This window comes from Calypte anna, chromosome 1 (genome assembly GCF_003957555.1).
Source record: "Calypte anna isolate BGI_N300 chromosome 1, bCalAnn1_v1.p, whole genome shotgun sequence".
NCBI lineage: Eukaryota > Metazoa > Chordata > Aves > Apodiformes > Trochilidae > Calypte > Calypte anna.
The window spans coordinates 62,145,299-62,166,184 of NC_044244.1; the positions used below are offsets into that span (position 1 = coordinate 62,145,299).

Here is a 20,886-nt window from a genome sequence, read left to right on the forward strand (position 1 = left end):
GAACTTGTCTGAAATTCAAGCTGTAAGCAAATGTTTACATTTGCAGCAAATGTTTGCTGCCTCTACATGGAAGTGGCAAGATGTTGAGTCTTCAGGAAATTCCCATCCAAGATAAAAGAAATAATGCATTAGCTACATTCAGTAAAGTTGATGTTCAGCTTCATATCCTGGAAAGATCCTGTATTGAAAAGATGTATTGGAAAGCCCTCTGAGCAGTCTTTGTGCTGTGGTGTTTAAATTAGTTGAGAAAAACTCACTCACTGAAGTTACCAAAGAAAGCTACATGGACCACCTTGCTGAACTTTCTTGGGCACAATCCTGTTGGAAAAAATGAAAAACTGATAGCAAAGACTGCTGACCATGGAATTGCCATTTTCTTTCTTTATTTTTGCAGGTATCTCACTGCACTGAGGGGAGGAAAGCTGCATACATATGTTGCTTCATATTCATTGAATTTATTCAGATACCCTGGACACCAAAGCTGCAGATCAGCTCATGGCTAAAAGCATTTGGTATCATGCTTCTTTTTTCAAGAAATCCTTACTGTTGTTAATGATAATGTTGTAGATAAGACTAAAAGTAGGCAGGAAGCCTCCCAGGTTGGTCTCCAAGCGCAGTGCCAATGATTTGGGGCACTGAGCTGGTAATAGAGAGGCAAATGGTAACTTTAATTAACTTGTTACCACAGCAGAAGAGGCCTTTATTGCCTATAGTGTCTCTAAGGACAGGGCTTCACTGGTGCCTCCAGACAAAAGGCAGGGTGCCAGAAATACCACTTGGAGTGATCATAACCAGGTGGAACATCTGCTTTTCATGCTATTCATCTTGAGAGCCAGATAGGATTTTTTAAAGTTGTTATTATTATTCTTACTAATGTAAAAGAAAAAAAAGTGCAGACTGTATGCAGAGTGTGAATCAGCAGTTGAGGATGTGGTCACTGGGAGTGAATTGGTAGAGGTTCCAATGTAGAGGTTCCAGGATTGATGGTATTTTTGCTCCAAAAATAATGTCAGATTATTGTTAGTCAGTTACTGTTTACTGAAAAAAGAGGTGGAGAAGAAAAAGCAAAGCATGAAACTGGGTTTGTTCAGCTTTGGAAAGAGAAGACTTAGGAGAGACCTTATTATGATGTTCTAGTACTTAAAAGGCAGCTACAAAGAAGATGGAGACTCCCTGTTTACAAGGAGTAACATGGATAGGACAAGGGGCGATGGGCACAAGTTGCTCCTGGGGAGATTCCATTTGAATACAAGAAGAAAATCTTTCACTATGAGAACAGTCAGCCATTGGAATGGTCTCCCAGGGGAAGTGGTGGATTCCCCCAATTTGGAAAGTTTTCAAGTCTCAGCTCAACAGGGTGCTAAGACATCTCACATGAACAATAATATTAGAAGGGTTGGACCAGATGATCCTTGAGGTCCCTTCCAACCTGACATTCTGTGATTCTGTGAAACTGAACTGCATGAAGCGGCAAATTATTTTGCTCTTAAAAGTTGGAATAAAAATCATAAGTTATCACAAACTGTATCAAAACACCCAGTTCTGTGCTCTTCTGTCAACCTGCCAGTTTCTCTATGCACTGCAAGTCATGTAGTTCAAGCAAGCCAAGCATCTTGATCTCCCATCAGTAACTAACTGGTTTGATACAAATCCCTTGTTTTAAGGACAATGACTGGCAAAAGCGTGGCTTGGTAAGTGTGATACCATGATGTGAACTATTAAAAATACACATAATTTTGGTCTGACTGGAGGCAGCTTTTTTTGACACTGTTTGCTTTTGGTAGAACTATCTTCTGAGGAAGCAGATAAGAGTCAGCCTGTGTGCAACACTCACACTGTAACTGCAAGGACATCTGCCACATGTTCCATAAACTGAAGAGTTGGATTTGCCAACAGTTAATGATTTTAACTAAACATCTCTTGTGGCTGTCATGTTGAAAGCATATTTTACTATTTAAAAGCTTCTACATGTGTTTTCTGTAGTTAGGATGACCTTTGAATTACCGCAAAGGAATAGAAAAATGGGAACTATTTCCTACTCCTACTTTTCTCCTACTTTTGTTGTGTAAGTTAGCATTGCCAGAATCATGGTGTTTATCTTACATTAATGAAAGGAACAGGAGTTGCTCTTCTCAGGCTTCAGGCTTCATCTGAGTCAACATTGTTTCCTTCTCTTGAAAATAAAATGCCCTTCTATTTCGTCTTCCCTACTCTAATTCCATAGTGCAGCTTTTCAGAGGTAGAAGAGAGGAAGGCATAAAGGGAGTAAGCTGCATGGTCAGAGAGGAGAGGGCAGGACAAGGACATTGTCTCCATTGCTCACAGCCCCTGTTGGCTGGGATTGCCTGGGGCAGGGATTACAGCTGCACAGGCAGAGCTGGGGCTCTGTGGCCAGACACTGCAGGTGGCTGTAGGTCATAACCACCTTTCCACGCTGGCATTGGCTTCTGAGTCTCCTCTGCCATCAGCTTGGAAAGTGCAGATAAGCAATAGTTGGCAATTTTTTGACTCTACCACCCACTAGGTTGAAACAGAGGCATTTCTGGAGCTCATTTATGAATTCAGTCACGTAATTTTGAAGGATAGTGCAACTGGCAGCAGTATCATGGACCTTCTCCCTCAAGTCCAGCAATGCATCTCCGTGTGTGTGCTGACTGAACTTTCAGGAGGCAGAAAATCTCTGAGAGATAATCTTGTGGCATAAATGGGCTTCCCAATTTAGCTAGGGCAATGGAAGACTTCAGTGGCAGAAGCAAGATTTTAAGTATCTTAAACACAACAGGGTTTTGCCCCAGATATTTCTTATCAGTTCCTTCCTTCCTGTATGAAGTAGTTTTCCTATACCTAGAGGGCCACAGCAGCAAGGTATTATATTGGTGGGTGAGTCTGGAAATGAGACTGCATGAGTGCCCTAGGTAGTTTTGTCTTATCAAAAGAGAGCTTTTCCTTTCATTCCCAAGTTCAGTGCTCTGCTTTTTCTTCCTTTGTGTTTCATATACTTTTAATGTCCTGCAGGTTGTTGTCCAAGTTTGCAAACTCACTGACAGCAAAGCCGTCCAATTTCAAAAACTCAGTGAATTAGTGTTGTAAATGGAGGAAGAACGGAATAATTTATGTCTGCACACATGGTCTCTAAGTTGTGATTTATCCCTCAAGGTCAGCAATTGTATTTGCAGGGTTTCATGCTAACCAGAAATGGAAAGGTTTGCAGGCCTCCTTCTGTAGCACCAGGCTTCATAACCTCTTTTAACTCCAAGAGTGTTGTTCTGATTTTGATCTAAGGGCAAGGAGTTCACTCTTTTATGCCTGTGCCTTTTATTGACTTAAATAAGTAACCAGAGCCCGGCTCTACCCTTGAATGATTTTTTGGTAGTTTCTCTGTCCCTGTCTATGATTCATGACTTGACCTAACCTTCCTTCACCCCTCTGGCCAGAAGCCATTTGCTGTTCCTTTTCACTTTATCCTTCCCCACCCCCCCCAGTTTCTATTTTAGGAGGCCAGTTTACACCTCATCTTTATGTTCTGTATGCTGGTGTTGTGGGGCTTCATATTTGTGTGTGTGGTAATCCAGGAGACAAGTGTTTCTTCCCCAGCATTCTGGCACTAGTTTGCTCTGGTCAGGGTGAGTGTCAAGGCACGTGGAACCCTCTAAATATTCCCTTCCCCAGAGCATTATGTAGTACTGCTGTGGGCAGGTGACACAGAGATGGCCACTCTCAGGCTGCAGCCACAAAACCATGCTGCTTGGGGTGTACGGCAGAGTGGCAGCTTGTCCCTGTGATCTCTCTGGCCAGAAGGATTTGGTTGTTGGACCACAGCTTCACTGCCTATTTCACCCAGCAACGTATGGTGGGGTGAAAGCACTCGCAGAGTGCCTGTGAGGGTAACTGGGGCAGAAGCTAGAGTTTAAGTTTATGTTCAGGACATGCATATGGAGGTGAGGGACTGTACATAGGTCCTTGTGTTGAGTTCCTGTGTCATTTTTAGTTTGCAACCTTCTCCAGCATTTTTTTGACAACTATATTTGCAAGGCACTTAATGGGAATATTTGGGAGTATTGGGTACTTCCCCTACATACCTCATTATCTAGGAGTAATACTGGGAGAAACCTCAAATCACATGGAAGTCCCACAGGATAACAGCAAATTTAAAAAAATTCAACCAGGATAGGAAGAGGAATAGGATCCAAGAAAGGGTCAAAACATCATGCTATGCTGAGGGGTCTGTGAGTGCTGCAGGTAATGAAGAACAAAATCCTGTTTCAAATCAGGCAGGTTTTTGTGGCCCTGTTCCTGCAACAAAAGAGGAGGATGGTCTCAGACTTGGAAAACGCTTCTTGTGCAAACCAGCCTGTGGGACCTGCTGTTTCCTGAGGCTGCTGAGTGAAATCATTTAGCAGGGTTACAGAAGGGCTGGATAGCACGTAGGTGTTAATAGCATTTGCAGCTATGTAAGCAGCAGTAACAACAGCAGAGTAATCAAATCTTATCCTGCTGGTCACCCGAGTGGGGCTGGGATTTCCCCCTTGCACAATTGCCAGGTACCTTCAGAGGCTAATTGAAACATCGAGTGCTGCCTGGTGCCAGGAGCAGGAGGACAGTGGCTTGATGGATCTATCTCCAAACAGAGAAGCTCTGACCATGCTTCTGCCCTGAGGCTTGATAGGTCCCTTGTTACTCCTGTCTGTTACCTCTGGCTGTGGCTTTCTGCTTTTTTAATTTTTTATTGTTTTCTCTTGAACCGAGCTTCAAGTGCGTTGCTCTGTCAGAATCATAACTGCTGAATGAGATCTCCCCATCTCTGCTTGCTGCTCCTGCAGCTTCCTTTGTAGACTTTTAACCCAATAGCAATAAAAAGCATAGCTGAGAAGAGGCAGACGTGGCCCTGGGCCCTGATGAGAGCCAAGACAAGAAACATCTTCATCTTATTTCCTCTAGTTACAGCTTTTCTGTCCCTTAAGTGTTGGTCTGCTTGCTCTACAGGCAACTGGCTCCAGACTGGCTGCCTCTTGAGGGTGTTTCTGCTGTAGAATGCAGGTCTGTCTCAGCCTCCTCTTCAGGCTATTTTCTTTGTGTCCACCTGCCTCTATTTCCAGAGGCAAGCTCAAGTCCTGAGGGCTTCAAACCTCAAGTCCAGAGCGGCAGCCCCAGTAGGCATTTGGGAACTCGGCAGGCAGCTGCCAGCCTGCCTGATGGGAACAGGGAGAAAAGGGACCCCTTTGCACTGAAGAAAAAAACACCTTCGCATTTCAGGGTGGTGGCTGATCCCAGTGAAGCTTGAACCATGGACTACTGGTGCACAAAAGTAGAAAAAAAGGTGAATTACTGCTTGTAGAAAGGAGGTTGGTCACGTGTCTCAGTAGGGCAAGCTGACCATGCAGAAAGCCATCTGTCTTTCTTTCCTCTGGGTTAGATTTTAGGTTAATCACTGCTCTGAACCATCCTTTGTGGCCATGAGGCTGGTCCTGATGCCAAGAAAGGGGAGAATGTGATGGCAAGGCTGGCTGCTGCTTCTGACATGCTGTGCTTACATCAGGGTTGCCTTCCTTGGAGGTCCTTGTGGTGAAAAAATAGCCTTGGAAATCAACTCTGGTGCTGCAGAAGTGATGGGAAGTGCTTTGGGAAGAGGTGCCCACAGAAAAGAAAGGCCAGGAGCTGGTTAGTGCATCTGTCTGACAGGCTAATGGCAGCAAAGCCCAGACAAACATCTCCAGTTATTCAGCTGGCTATGGGACAGGCTCCTCCCAAGCCTTTAATGTCTGCCTGTACAGGTTTTTGCCTTCTTCCAATCTAACCAAACCCGGGTTTGTAGAGGGGCTTGAGCAAAACCAGCAAAGGTAATAGGTCTGTCATTCTCTCTTAGTAATGCTGAAGTATTTACTGAAGTATTTTAGTTCCTGCCTAGTGCTTTTTCCCATGCATATTATCACTGACTTTAAATAGCCATCAAGAAAGTGCTCCAGCCAACTGGGCTCCTGAGCAGTGCTCATGGGTAGCCCAAGGACATGGTGAGCCTGTGGCAGAACATCTGGCTCTGGTGCTCTTGAGACAGAGCAGTGGATGGAGCCACAAGGCTCTGCTCTTCAGCTGCTGCACAGGAGTAGATACCTGTAAGGCAATGTCTTGAATCCTGTGGCCTGTGCTGGGAAGAAAACTTCTATCAGCAGTTGGCATCTGGAGGTCTTCTGGCTGCAAGAGCCTGCAGGAGCTATGTCTTTTTTCTACAGCTCCCTCCCTTCACCTGGTGAGGAAAGCATGGGCAAAGCCAGGTCCTTCTCCAAGGGTCACCCATGGACATCCCCAGGGGAGAGCCAGTCTTTTGAGAAGAAAATGGAGTCCCAAGTTCTTTCTGTCAGGGGGGGTGTTTATCCTATTGCTTTCTGAAAATCAGGTCCTACCATGTTGGAGAATGAGCCTGCCAGAGTAAAAATTACCCAGCAAGGAAATCGCTACCTCCAGATTAATGCCTAGATGTTTTGTCTCTCCCATGTTTGGCTGATGGAAGTGCTAGGTAAATATTTGTACAACACAGAGAGTTGCCCCCCTTTCTTCTCTGTTCCATGGGTCAGAGAAATGTCAGTCGTTGGCACTTGTGTGCAGCCTGGCTTCTGTGTTTGCTGTGAGGTGGGCTCCATGCCAGGCCCACACAGGAACCCAAGCGCAGACAAGCCCGGCAGTCACCATGGCCGAGTGGCTGGCTGTGGTGGCCAACATCCTCTTCCCAGGAGAGGTGAGTTCCTGACACTTTATCCTGGGCTTATTCTGCAGACCAGTGAAGTCCTGAGTTGAACAGTGAAACTAAACAGTCCCTTCTCTCTGCATGAAAGGAAAAAAACCTGCTTCTCTTGCTGTCTTCTGTCAGTGATTCTCCCACAGTGGACCGGCTTATGTTGCCCTTTTAAAATTTATTCCTGTTTTACTTGATTCCTCTCTAAGTTATCCAGTCCCCCTCTTCTGGGACTCTACTCTGAAAAAAATTGGGCTCCCTTCTGCTAGGTGCAATGAGACCTCAAAGTAGTGAGTGCTGAATTTCATGCAAGTAGAGCCATGTGTCCAGCTGCAGGACTCTCAGAAGTAGTGGTTCCTGCCTCGTTTCTATGAGCAAGGTGGGAGCTCAACCATTATACATCATCTTGTATGAAGATACAGGAATTTCTTCTTTCCCATGACAGTCAGTCCCTGAAGCATGAAATGTGCTTTAATGACTAGTGTCTGGAAAATATTCTACAGAAGATAAATATTGATGTTGATATTTTTTTAGTCATAGACTTAAACCCATACCTTTTTGTGAGAATTTGGAGGTGGGAAGGCATAGGTCAGAAATTTGTGGCTGTTCAGCATCTAACAGGGCCTGAATGAAACCCACACATGTAAGCTGACACTCATGTCAGGAAAGTAGCACACTGTAGTTCCCTGAGTCTTGTCTCAGTCGCATCTCTGACTGATCATTTTCCCCATGATCTGATCATTTTCCCCATTTCTTGCACTTTTAGTTTATTGTTCCTTTTATTCACTGCATCAGAGGAGACAGCTTCAGCATTGCTTTCTGCTCACCTCTGCCAGACCCCGCAGATTTAAGAGCAAATAGAGACAAGAGTTTTGCAACCTTGTTAGGTACAATAGCAGGCTAAGAGCTCAGCAGGGCCAGAGCAGGGGATCTGTCAAAGGCTCCTTTGTGAGTTCTAGTTTCTAGAGTTGGTGTGGGTTTGCCTTGGCCTCTGCAAAACTCAGAGATGTTTTGGAGCTGATCTAAGTCATGTGGCTTGTAAACACCCCGGCCAAAGCAAACTGATGGAACACGCTCCTGTTTCAGCCAGGGTGAGTGTCCGTGCTGCTGGGTTGGGTGGCCAGGGTGGAAATGGGTGGGTAGGGTCAAGATGGGCATGCTGGCTCTGAAGCAGTAGAGATTTCCAGATCACTGGGCTCTGCTGCCCTGTCAGAGCACATCCCTGCCACTTCTGGCTGCAGGAGCAGTGCAGAGAGCTCAGATAATTTGTCTTAATACTCAGACTTGAAGCTGGCAGACGGGATCCCTGTATATACCAAGGCAGCCAACTTCTGTGGACCTCTTAGACCTCTTAGAATCCTCTTTGGGGATTATTTCCATTTTTAAAGAAAAAGGGCAGGGAGCCTGGCTCTGTTCCCTGATACATGGATACTGAGCTGGTCTGCCACCAGCCTGGGAGAAGTGAGTGCTCGAAGAGTCTTTGGCACTTGCACTCTTCACAGCTAAGCTATCGCGTGGGGTGGCACCGTGCTGATCTGCTGGCAGGTTGGATAGTTGCTGTCTCAGTGCCAGAATGTTTAGCAGTTCTGAAAACGGCACTCTGTGAGCCACTGTAACACTGCTGGGAGGTGTGAGCTCTGTTCATCAGCACTGCCACATTAGTGATATGGACAGAGGTCACAGAGAGCTACAAGGTTATCTACATCTGCTTGTCTTTGCCCTTCCTAAGGTCAGGAGGCCAGTGGAGTTGTAGAAGGAAACAGAAATTAATCCTGGCTCATGCACTGAGCAGGCTGGGAGGGAAGGGAGAGGTGAAGTTGCTTTGAACCTGGAAGCTGACTTCACTTAAATAGCGACATCCTTAACTGCATCACTGCTAACGTTTTGTGCATTACAGCTGAATGCCCCATCAGGTGCATTCTTTGCCATAATTTGCTTCAAGAAAAGAAGATTAAAAGATCTTATTATGCAAGATTTTATTGTGCAAATAGTTGTATATTCAGAATAATAGACTTTTGATTGTTAGACTAATTAGTAATCTGCTTATTGTCTTGCCTACTGTTCTTTGGGACTACTAGTTTAAAAAAATTGATGTTCTTTAGGATCATGGGATGATCTGAGGGTTCTACAAGAGGTTCCCAGTCCTGTGGTGATTAATAAAATTACTGACATGTATTTTACAACTATGATGATTTTTTAATACTACAAATTAATAATAAGGAGGGAAGGACTTTTAAGAAAGACAAAGGCAATTCTTTCTCTCTGTGTCTGCCAATTCTGGGTAACGTAAACAACTCCTGGTCTCTGCTGGACCATTCCAGTGCTAGAGGTCTCAGCCGTGTAAAAGACCAGTTTATTCTGGTAGCTGCCGTGGCTTCTTTTTTCAGCCTGTACTCTGACAACTCTTTCTGTTTCCTCTGCACAGGATATGAAAGCTGGAGGGAGCTGGCTAAGGCTCTTGCAGACACGAATGTCCCAGGTGGGGACCCAAGCCTTCACTTTTACTATTCACAGAAGCTGGGACACCAGGTGAGGGGGCTTGGGATGTCTTCTGAACATTCAGAAGGGCAGCTCTTCCTTCTTGATGCTGGCCCCAAGAGAAAGCTCTCTGTTCACGGAGGAAAGAGAGCATGCCACAGGGCAAAATCTGAGCTGACTCACAGCAGTGTGAATGCACAATGACTCCACTGTAGTCAATTAAGTTATTTTTGATGTATTAAGCCGCAGCAGTGGGCTGAAGTTGGCTGGGTATGTGCCACAGGAAGGTAGCATTGAGCAAGATGGGAGCAGAAATGAAAAGGTAGGAGAGAGTTTGTAGCTCTTTAGTGAAGCACTTCTTGGTACCAATGTCTGAAGGAAGAGTTGGAAGAAATATTCCTTGGACCCTTCTGGAATAGGGATGGGGTAGAAGAAAAGGGGAAGATGATCTAAGTTTTAACTCTGTGCTAGCAAACACTCATAAGTAAAGTGTACCTGGCCACCATCCTTTCCTCGCAGCAGTTCACCCTGGAAATCTTTTATCAAAGAAGCCAAGGAGCATTTTCACCCTGCTATGACTCTGATAGCTGGCCTATCCTTTGGAAAGGGGTTTGGGAACTTTCTTTTTTTGCATGCTTTGGTGACCAGGTTTGAGCCCTCCTGTGTAGGTGTCAGTGCTGGGTCATTTATCAGGTTATTTTGAATTTCCTCTACTTGTATTTCAGAGCCGAGAGCTGCAAAGAGGTGGGAGGAATAAATCTAATTCTGCAGCTGTGGACAACCCTGTCCAGTGGATGCCAGAGGTGGGTGCCTTTCTCCATAATTTTGCATGAGGGTGCTGTTGTTGGAGATTCAGTGGGCAGGGAGGTAGGGACCTCTGCCTGGAAATTCATTTGCTCCACTACAAGTCCATTCCCTATCACCTTCTCCTAACTTAATGACACTTAGAGACTTGAGTAATCATCTGGAAAGACAGGAGTATCCAGATTCCTGTTAATTTGTCCTCTCCAGCAGCCATCAAGGCACCAAGCACCCACCCACAGTTCCCTGAGAGCAGGCAGCCCGCTGCCCTCCTGAAAGGTGAAGTTTAATGAGGGCTGGGAGTGTGTAGGGCCAAACATTCAACAAACAAATACATGACCATGGTATGCAGAAGTGTTATGCTCTGCTCTTGCATATGCTTGCTGTCCAACTCCTGTGTGTCATGGGCAGAGATTTCTTTACTTTAGTGGCACTTCTGATGAACAGAGACCTTCTCTGGTGACCTTTGAAGACTGGGGTAAACATTCCCTTTATTTCCTTCATGCCTCATTTATTCTTTCCTCCCCTGTTCCCTTATCTCACCATTCCTCTTCAGATAAGGGAGCAATGCAGCCTGCTGATAATGAGGGACACCAGCCAGGGGGCTAACTCTGGTTAGTGGAGTTAGCTCACTAAATTCCTCAAGGTGGTTAGAGACCTTTGCAAATTAGGGCCTCTGTGGCTCCCCTGGGAAGGGAGCAGGCTGTGGTCCCTGTGCTCAGGGCATGAGATGAAAGCATGTCCCTCCAGCCATGGCATTGAGCAGTTTAGGTCCTTGCAGCATGAGCTAAAGCTTTCCTGGAAGCAGACAGTGCCAGTCACCCTCCAGTGCCCAGAACCAGACCAAACCATTGACATGTTCTGCTGCAGCTCTAGCAAGTCCTGGTCACAGCTGGAGCCCGGGGGCTTCCTCTGACCACATGGCCTTGCAGTCAGGGCACTTGCCCAGATGAGCATCTGCTGTTGAGAAGCCTGTAGGACATGAGGGCCAAGACTGCTGCTGTGCACAGGGATAACATGGAGCATATACTGCTCCCCTCTCCCACAGCATTATGTTTTATACTGGGATGCCACGCTCTGTGTGGCATCCCCCAGCTCCTTTGAGGCTTATTCCTCTTGATACCTGTCAGCTGTGGTGTGCAATGAGCCTTTACTGGATCAGAAATACAGTGGGGGGGAGAGGAGGTCATTCTGTAGCTGGGGGGAAGGTGGGTGTTTAACACAGGCTGATTTGCAAAGCCCTCTGCTTTGCTCTTGGGGCAGCTTCATGTGTGCTGCGGTGCTGGGCAGGGCACCCATCAGCCTGCAAACCTGACACCACGGTGGGGTGCTGCCAAGTGGGGAGCAAGTGCAGAGGCCAAAGGAGAAGAGGTAGGACTTGAAGATGGTTCCGCACCTGGAAAGGTGCTGCATGCCTCCTGCCTGGTCCTACACTGTTTTTTGTTGGGGAGGAGAGCTCTGTTGGGTAGCAGGGCTGTTGCCTCAGACCAGCTGCATTGGGAATTTATGGGGGCCCTGTAGGAGGTGGTGAGAAACAGATGCACCGTAGTAAGTCTTTAGATCCTAGGGAATATAGATACCATACTGGGAAGCTGGTTTTGGTGGTCTTGCCCCATTCATACATGCAATCCCCCATCAGCCCTGTTTACTAACACTGCTCCTGTGAAGCATCCACCTCTTTCACCAGTTTTCTTTTTGTCTATAGGCAAATTTTCCTGCCCTTGCTGTGGCACGGGCTGTACCCAGAGAGTCAGCAGAGCTACCCTGACTGCAAAGGTCAGCAGTTCACCAGTACCAGCTGCTGGAGATGGGGAGGGATCTGTGGGCACAGTTCTGTATAGAGTTGCTTGCTGTTCTCTTTAACACCAGCTAAAATTTCTCCTGACCTGGGGATTAAATTTTTCTGTAACTCTGCCCAAACTAATTACCCAGGGTCTGTGATCCCATTGTGCCCTCACTGCAGCATCTCTAAGAATTTAATTGCTGCCTGATTCCTGGGGCAAGGGGCAGCAGGTTGTATCCCACAGGTCTGGGAGCTGGGCTTTGAATAGACAAGTATATTCCTGACAAACATAAATAATTAACAGAGTTGCAGAGTGAGCTGGCAGCTGGCAGGGACACAAAAGGACAGGTTTCTATTTTCCTCTTCCAGTTTCAGGAGATGAAATTGGAGGTTTAGGTCTTCAGCCTTGGATAATGTGGTGGGAAAGTGTGCATGTAGGAAATCCCCAATGAAGTTATATGCTGCAAATAGAACAAAATAGAGTTTGGCCTCACTCCTAAGAGTGCCCATGCACATGATCCCTACCCCCACTGTTTCTTCCTCGCACCAGAACAGTCTCTCAGCTCCCAGCATCACGCACTGCCTCCTCAGGCTGGAGGGGGGGGGCATTTTGTTTCATTAATTCATAAAGACGTGTGGCTATTGCCAGGACAAACCTGTGCTGTGGTGCAGGTGAGTGTCAGCATTTGGCACTGCTGTAGGTGTGGGTGGAGAATTTTCAGAAAAGTACCTGGTTAGCCTGATCCTTCTCATTTACCTCTGCAAAAGCCTCTGTTCAGCTCTAAGAGGAGAAAGGTCTGAGGAGTGCTGAGGGGCATTTACACACATAAAACCTTCACGTCTGCACAGCCTCGGGACTTCCTTCCCTCTGGAAGGAGGTGTGAGGAACATCCTTGCAGGCTATGCCTGTGTGGGTGCATAGGAGCCAGGACATCCTCCTGCTACCAAACCTGGCCTAAGGGGAAGCATCCTTTCCTTAGGGGACTGACAGACAAAGCTGTTGCTGCTTGCCCTGTCCCTTCTTCACCCGCTCGTGCCCATCAGGTGTCAGGGCCCGATGGGACAAGGGGGGCTTTGTTGCTGACTTTTCTTGATGGATTCTTGATGGGAAGTGATTCTCCCCCTCTACTCTGCTCTCTTGAGACCCCGCCTGGAGTACTGTGTCCAGTTCAGGAGCCCCTATTACAAGAAAGGTATGGAGATGCTGGAACGTGTCTAGAGAAGGGCCATGAGGATGATCAGAGGGCTGGAGCACCTCTCCTATGAAGACAGACTGAGAGAGTTGGGGTTATTCAGTCTGGAGAGGAGAAGGCTCTGAGGAGACCTTATTGTAGCCTTCCAGTACCTGAAGGGAGCCTACAAGAAGGCTGGTGAGGGACTTTTTAGGATGTCAGGTAGTGATAGGACAAGGGAGAATGGATTCAAACTAGAGGAGGGTAGATTTAGATTAGATATTAGGAAGAAGTTCTTCTCCATGAGGGTGGTGAGACACTGGAACAGGGTGCCCAGAGAGGCAGTGGAAGTTTTTAAGGCCAGGCTGGACAGGGCTCTGAGCAACCTGATCCAGTCGGAGGTGTCCTATAGGGGGGTTGGACCTAGATGATCCTAAAGGTCCCTTCCAACCCTGACAGTTCTGATTCCTGCAAGTGCCCGGAGTGGCAGGGGTTGCAGCGAAGCCCAGCTGCTGCCTGCTGAATGTCACCCAGCCAGGGGAGCTGGGCCAGGCGGGAGGAGGGGCTGCGGCTGCTCTGAGGAGACAGAAGAGTCTTACAAACTCAGGAGCTTCCAGTCAGCAGCACAATGCTGCCTTTCTTCTTTGGCTCAGGCCCTCTCTGTGCCCTGTTTACCGTCCCCAGGGCTGTGCATTCCGCGGGCTGCACGCAGCTGATTTGCCTCCGTGATGCCAAAACTGCCCGGGATTAAACGTGGAAAGACCTCTCCAGTGGTCTTGCTGTGTGCTCCGGCCTCTGCTTCATCTTTCATCCCTGGTGCTCCTTGCTCACCAGGAGCAGCTGGTTGTGTGGTGTCACCCTCCCCGGGGTGGTTTTGACACCATAGGGGTTTTTTGGGCTGGGCTGGGAGGTCTGTGCTCTCTGCATGCACACTGATCCTCCTTTACCATCTGTTTTCTTAGGAGGAGATGATAATCTGAAATTCCACGCTGGAAGGGAGCAGAAATACTGAAGTCTCTTAATAAAGCCAGGGGTGCAGGCGGGTGTTAATTCTGTGGGAAGGATGGGCACTGGGGGTTGGGAGCTGAAGCTGCAGAGGCTGTGGGGTCAACATCGAAGTGAAGGGCCTGGCCCAGCTCTCGTGTCCCAGCCCTTGTTTTAGGGCTCAGCTCGGGCAGCGCCATTGCTTCGCAGCCTTATGCTCCAGAGGGTGTTGGCCTGTGTGGGATCCTGGGCCTTTGGTTCATGTCCTGTGCCCATTTCGGATCCAAGCTGGGTTCTTGAAGTACTACTAGTTCAGCATTGTGGAGAGAAGCCACCGGGAGGTGAGGCTGGGCTGGGGAGGAAGCTGAGGAGGATGAGGAGGAGCCCTCTAAATGGGAAGGTGCATACTGTGTAATACCAGTTCCCAGTGAAAGCCAGACTCTTGTCTTCTGTTCCTGGTTTTGGCCAAATCAGCCTATCCAAAATTTTCAAAGCAGATGTTTTTAGGGGAAAAGGGAAACTTAGCTTGTTGCTTTCCAGGCCCTAAATTTCCTGCTCTCTGAAAACGAGGGCCAGGTAGTTCCAAGGTGGAAAGTCAAACTCAGTAGTCACATTTCACAAAGTCCATTGACATTTCTCAAGTTCTGTGTGCATGAATTGGGAGGAATGGTGCCATTTATCTATTACTGCAATCTGCAAAAGCCTCAAGGAGGAAATACCTACTGCATGTTCCAGAGGAGACCCAAATAGCAAATGGAATTTCTCAGCTGCCCATGATGGGCAGCCATGGAGCTGAGTTGGAGGAACAGCAGTGATAGGGTTTCAAAACAGCTGCTGCACTGATGACTTGGAAGGGGCTGAAATTAAAGCCTAGCTCAGTTTTCAGTCCCAGAGCACTGCTTTGGGCAACCAGCACTTATCTGTCAATAATGTTCTTTTCAGTTTCAGGGGAACCAGAGAGTAAGTTAGGCTGCTCTAGCTCAGGAGAAAATCTGTTGGTTTAGAAAATACTCTGAAACTGCATTCAAAAATACTTATTTATTGGCTAGTTATTTATAGTAGCTGTGAGCACAGGAAAGTGAAGCAGTCTCATTACCTTCTTTTAGAATCTCCTCTCAGGTGGCTTTGTAAAGATTGTGGAGACAGGGGTGCTGGGCTAAAAATGTCAGGGACCATCTCTTCTTCCACAGCACTGATGAAGCACCTAATACAGTGGTGTCTGCCATATTTGTTTAGGAGGCTGCTCTGTCCCTGATACTGCCAAACTCTGCAGTCAAACATTGTATTAGAATTGGAGTGGTTCGAGTTTCTTCTGCATACATTTGAGCAAGTCTGGCCACTCTTCTGGGTCTTACCTCATAAAGAGTTATTTTGGCTTTTGACTACTCCATACCAAAGCCCCTCAGCTCCATTGCAGTCCTGAGCCTTGGGAGCATCCCCTGGGTCTGTCTTTGCCAGAAGAGGACTGCAGTGCCAGCCTCTCCACAGTGTGGGAGTGTTGTGCTACATTTGATAGAGATCTGAGCCTGCAGTCTGCAGCATGCAAAAAATTCTCCAAGAAGAAAAACTAGCATCACTTGTGGAGAGCAGCAGACTGCCTTAAAGGCTCACTGACTCACTGTGGGAGCCCAGCCCGTTCACCTCTTTTCATGTTTCACAGGAAACAGCAATTGTCATGCTTTGATTTGGCTGAGAAAAGTAGAGTAAGACCCTTGGGTGTGAACCTGGATTTGGCCAAGGGGCATGGGACTGCACAGCAATTACACTCCAATTCAGTGTCTGTCACACTTGCAGTAATTTATTTGTATCACAAGTCCCTGCAGAGTCCCAGGTTTTCTCTTGGCTGCATCCATCGCCCCAAGCCCTCTGTGTAGTACCTCTGTGATTTTGTGCTGCAACACTGGGGAATTATAACCACTGTGACTTGTTGCTTTTCCTCTTGCCTATAGGCAGAATCCAGGGTAAGGGATGTCAGCAGAGGAGTAAGGAAGAGGAGATAGTAGTGAGGGACAACACAGACTTTCTGACATTGGTCAAGCTGTAGCAGTATGAACACCAGTGGGCGAGGGCTGACAAGAGGTCACTTAAGAACAAGCAGCAGTTGTGAACTGTTTTGCTTGGCACACAGAGATGTTATTCACGTGCATAACTAAAGCTCACAGCTCTCAAGGAGCATTACTGCATAAGCTGTTGCCAGGCCAAGTCTGCTCTGTGTCCTTCCATCAAGCCATGGTTTGTTACAAAATGAAACCCCAACTTGCTATCTTGGGAAAAATAACTCCATACAGTGGTTTCTTTGCCAGGATTGCACTAAGGGCTTGGGCCCTCCTCCACCGTGCTGCTTCAGCCCTGCTTGAGACTCTCCGGCAAAAACTAAGAATTTGCTGCCATCTGTAGACATTTGGGTGCTGTTCAGGCAGTTTCCCCAGTCCTGCTCGCACAGTCCTTATATAGGCAAGACAGCCACAGCAAAACCTCCCTGGTCCCAAGGCAACCTATTCCTTTCTTCAGCATTTCCCCATCTAAGGTAGCTTCTACAGACTTCAGATTATTTATTCTCTGCTGTTGGATGCCAGCCATGTGAGGAGGGTTTCAGCATCCAGCTCCACTAGTTGCAGGCAGAGTGTGGTCTTTGCTGGGAGGCAGCCATCTCCTCCCTACTAAATGTCTCTGACGAAAAGATAAGAAAGCCTATCCCTTGAGGAACATTTCACTAAAATCCCTCAGGGACCAGAAAGCTTTTCCCAGCTAAGCTGTGCTTTAGGTCTTCACTGGGCACTGATAGCCACTCCTGGCCGTGCTGGGCTTGGCAGCAGGGGCAGCCACCCATACCACACTGCACCCCCTCCTACACTGTTTGGGAGAGGACCCCTGCTCCTCCAGTGTTTTTGTGGACATCAGGAGGCCACTGCTCCACAGCCTGCTGAGCCTGTTTCCCTGTCTTTACCATCCTCTATGAGCTCCACCTTGTAGGTGTGCTTTGAGAAGGGGATCTACCATCTCATCTCCCTAAATCTTCCTTGGGCCAGGGAAACAGCCCTGAGAAGCTGCGGAGATGAAAATACCTTCTTGAAGGTCCTAAGACCCTACACTCTCATTGCTGGATCAAGGGGGGCTATTGCCACCCTATAGCACGTCCCACACTGTGGCCTGAGAGCACAGCCCTCTGGTTAAACACCTCTTCAATGGAAAAAAGGGAAGTGAGCTCCAGCCACTTAGCTTGGCCTGTTATGGGCATTATCACAGTTTCCTGGTGCTCTTCAGACTCTCTGGCCCAACCCCAAAAATTCAGCTGATGAGACCCAGAAGTCTGGACCTATGTCTCCTGGAGACTAGCCCCTTGGGGAAGCAGCATCTTCCTTCACTCTCACAAGCTGTTGAATGCTGGGGTCCATGGTTTGGCAGGACCAGGGACACAGTGGGGGGACTCACTGATTCACAATGCCCCACTTCTGCCTCTCAGTTCCAGGGCCAGGCCAATCTGCACGTGTTCGAGGACTGGTGTGGCAGCTCCACTGAGCAACTCAGGAAAAACCTGCACTTCCCCCTCTTCCCCCACGTGAGTAAGACCTTGACACCTGCTGTCCCATACTTCCCAGCTCTGCTTCCCAGATGAATCATCCCCTGCTCCTTGCACATCACATTCTCATCCTTCTCTTATCACCTCCTTTGTCCTTGCTTTTGCAAGGGTCAGTGGTAGTAGGTCTTCTTGCTGCTTGGGGAAGGCTCCTCTTATCCATGCTGGTCTAACATGCCTCAAACATAAGGTGTAGGAACTCTGTATTTGGTGCTCTCCCTCCATGTGGCTAAGGAATGCCAAACCCTATCCCTATCTCATCAGCATGCACTGTGCAGCTCTCCCCTCTTAATTGTTCCAATTTGAAATCTCTCATCTCACCTGCTCTTTTCTGCTGCCTCCATCACACACCCTACTCCCTTCTCCTCCCAGAGAAAACCTCATACTTCCCTCTGCCCACATATCCCAGGGTTTTTGCATCCCTTCTTCTTCCTGTAGCATCTAATTATTTTTATTATTTTTCCTTTCCTCTACTTCAGACACGAACTACACTGAAGAAGCTGGCTGTCTCCCCAAAATGGACCAACTATGGTCTCCGGATATTTGGCTACCTGCATCCTTTCACCGATGGTGAGGGCTCTGAGGCTGCTGTGCCACTGCTCGTACCCCTTCTCACCTGCACCTCCCTCTTGTCCTGGTGCTGAACCACTGGTGCTCTCACCCTGGCAAGCCCTGTGTAAGGTCTCTCACGTGGGCAGCCCATCTAGCTGTGTGTGATGGACCGTGGCATTGGTGTGGGTGAAACTCATCTGCCTCCTCTGTAGGGTGGAAAGGAAAAGCACAGAAGAAAACAGACGGGAAGTGCTTGATAAAAACCAATGCTGTCGTGAATGTGCAGCCCCACAGTGTGTACGTGGGCACAAGCATTCCCTGGGCTTTTCCTCTCTCCTTCAAGTGCACAGAACTGTACATGACATCATTTGTGTCCCTGAAGCTCCCTGGGTGCATGAATGCCAACTGACAGCAGCTGGCATCTGTGTCTCCCAGCTGCATGCTCCTGCCCAGAGCAGCCTCTGGCATTCACCCACATCTGCTGGACCCCTGGCCCTCAACTGCCATCCCTGAAGCCCTGGCCAGAACAATGACACTGTCTCTTTGTGCATGCTTCTCCATCCAAACACAGCTTCTCATGCAAAAATTTGCTCTGGAATTAAAATGGGAGGCAGGGAGAATTTCATGGACTTCACAGCTTTCCAAGTTAGATGTCGTGTGAAGCTGATGCAGGAGGGATAGCAAACCAGTTGCATTTGTTTCATTTCAATCACAGCAGAATGAGAGAATTCAGAGAGGTTGTAAGGGGTGGGAGTGGTAATCAAAAGGGAAGATGTGGTGTCACCAGGAAAAAGGGTGAAGTCAGTGTTTTAGAGGAGCAGGATCTGTTCTGTACACAAGCTCTTAGCCTAGAGCTCTACTTATGCCTTCCATCTCTCGACAGGGGAGTTTCAGTTTGCCATTGCTGCGGATGATAATGCTGAGTTCTGGCTGAGTCCAAATGAAAAGACCTCTGGTCTCCAGCTGCTGGCCAGTGTAGGCAAGGTACAGTGCATGTACATGTGTGGCTTCTTCCATCAAGACTAATGTTTCTGTGGGGATGGAGACCTTTTTGTCTTAAATACTTCCCTGGACTAGCCAAGTTTCTTCTCCTGCCTAAATACAGACACCACCAGAACAGATGCCAGACAGGTATGACATGACATACTTTAATACTGTTGCATATTGGTGCTGGGCCTGAAAGCCCCAGTTTCATTATTAAGTGACTTAAATCTGTCCACATGTTATGGATCTTACAGACAGCTTACTAGGAGGAGGAGCTCAGCTTTCCTGCTCCGTTTCTCCAGCACAGTAACTGTGAAGAAACCCATCTTAACTAGAGTATTTTCTGTCTCTTCACAGACAGGGAAAGAGTGGACTGCACCAGGGGAGTTTGGGAAATTTCAGAGCCAGCAGTCAAAGATGGTGAGGTGAGTGAGTGGAGCCCCTTTCCTTCCTGCCTCATCTGCAAATGGCCAGGGCATCACAAGGAGAAGGATCCTGGACTTGTTATGAAGAATTTAACAATATGGAGAAAGGGATTACTCTGGGGTATCACTAAAGATGAAGTGACACACCCATACCTGTGCCAGTTGCTGATTTACTGCAAGAATCCAATACTGAGTTTTTGTTCCCTGGTTGAAGCAGCCACCAGGTTGAAGCAGCAAATCCAGACTTCTCTATATGAACTCTGGCCTGAGCTTTCTGCTTTGGATATGGCCAGGTTTCCCAGAGGCCAAAACTCATAAGACAAAACTGAAAGAGAATTAGGAAAAATTAACTGAGAGGGGTCTGGAGTGTTCAAGGTGCCCAAGGGAAACTACTTATCTCACTGTCAGCATCTCAGGTTTCTTGGCAGTCCTAACCCTGCTCACCCCTGAGAATTAGGTTATTTCATAGGTGCGGTCGCTCTTTCCAAGCATTATCTGCTGACAAGCTAAGAGTTGTTCCATAATATTCTTGGTGACAGACACGTTGTTCTTCACAGGTTGTCATCTACAGGCAGGTACTATTTTGAGGTTCTTCACAAGCAGGATGACAGAGGAACAGACCATGTGGAAGTAGCAGTGAGTCTGTGCAAATGGCCATGCTGTATGTGCGTTCCTGCAGAGCTCGAGAATATTTGTATTGATTTCCCTCCTTTCCAAGGCCTCAGCTCCTCTTTGCATGAGATGTATCTAATCCCTTCCAGACTCCTTACCTACTTCCATGTGGGATAGTCCTGGCCAATGCCAGGACACCTTTCTGTGGCTTGCTTGGAATAGTTCTGCCCTCATCCAGCTCTGTTTGCAGCTCTTGGTCCTTTCTTACTTTGGATGTATCCAAGGGATATCAGCTCACTCGCAGTGTTTTTGCTGGCTAGGCAAATTTGGTCATAGTAAGGAGAAGGAGGAAGCTGTGAGCCCAATCTGGTGGAAAAACATCTTGTGCCTGTTCTTTTTTGTTCAAGCTTGGTTAACTCCAATAGGGATTAATTTTAATGTCTTCTCTGTTCCAGTGGAGACTGAATGACCCAGAAGTGAAGTTCAAAGTCATTGACTCCCAATACCTCTCCCTTTTTGCTAGTAAGTATCTTCATCACAAGTTTGCCTGAGAACCTCCCATTCTTCCCAAACATATCAGCAGTGTTTTCACCATGAATCATAGTCTAGCCAGACCAAATACCATGAGTACAGATCATTACAGGGAAAGTAGTGGAGACAAGTCAGGAAGGAGACCTCTAGACAAGAGTGTGACTCATTAATATAGGACAATTAGTATGAGCAGTATTTCAGGGGAATCCAGAGGCAGTGAAAGAAGGGCCAGAGAGGAGAGTCTGCAAAAGTGAGGACTA

General features: G+C 47.5%; 1 protein-coding gene across 1 annotated transcript in view; it reads left to right on the forward strand.

Moving 5' to 3' along the window:
• The window catches only part of B4GALNT3 (beta-1,4-N-acetyl-galactosaminyltransferase 3), a 65,555-nt gene that overhangs the window by 29,040 nt on the left and 15,629 nt on the right, over window positions 1-20,886 (forward strand). The window contains 8 exon segments of the mRNA XM_030448377.1: window positions 9,153-9,256; window positions 9,931-10,008; window positions 17,409-17,504; window positions 18,002-18,092; window positions 18,958-19,058; window positions 19,416-19,483; window positions 20,041-20,119; window positions 20,551-20,617. Of these exon segments, the coding sequence (XP_030304237.1) occupies window positions 9,153-9,256; window positions 9,931-10,008; window positions 17,409-17,504; window positions 18,002-18,092; window positions 18,958-19,058; window positions 19,416-19,483; window positions 20,041-20,119; window positions 20,551-20,617 (684 nt within the window).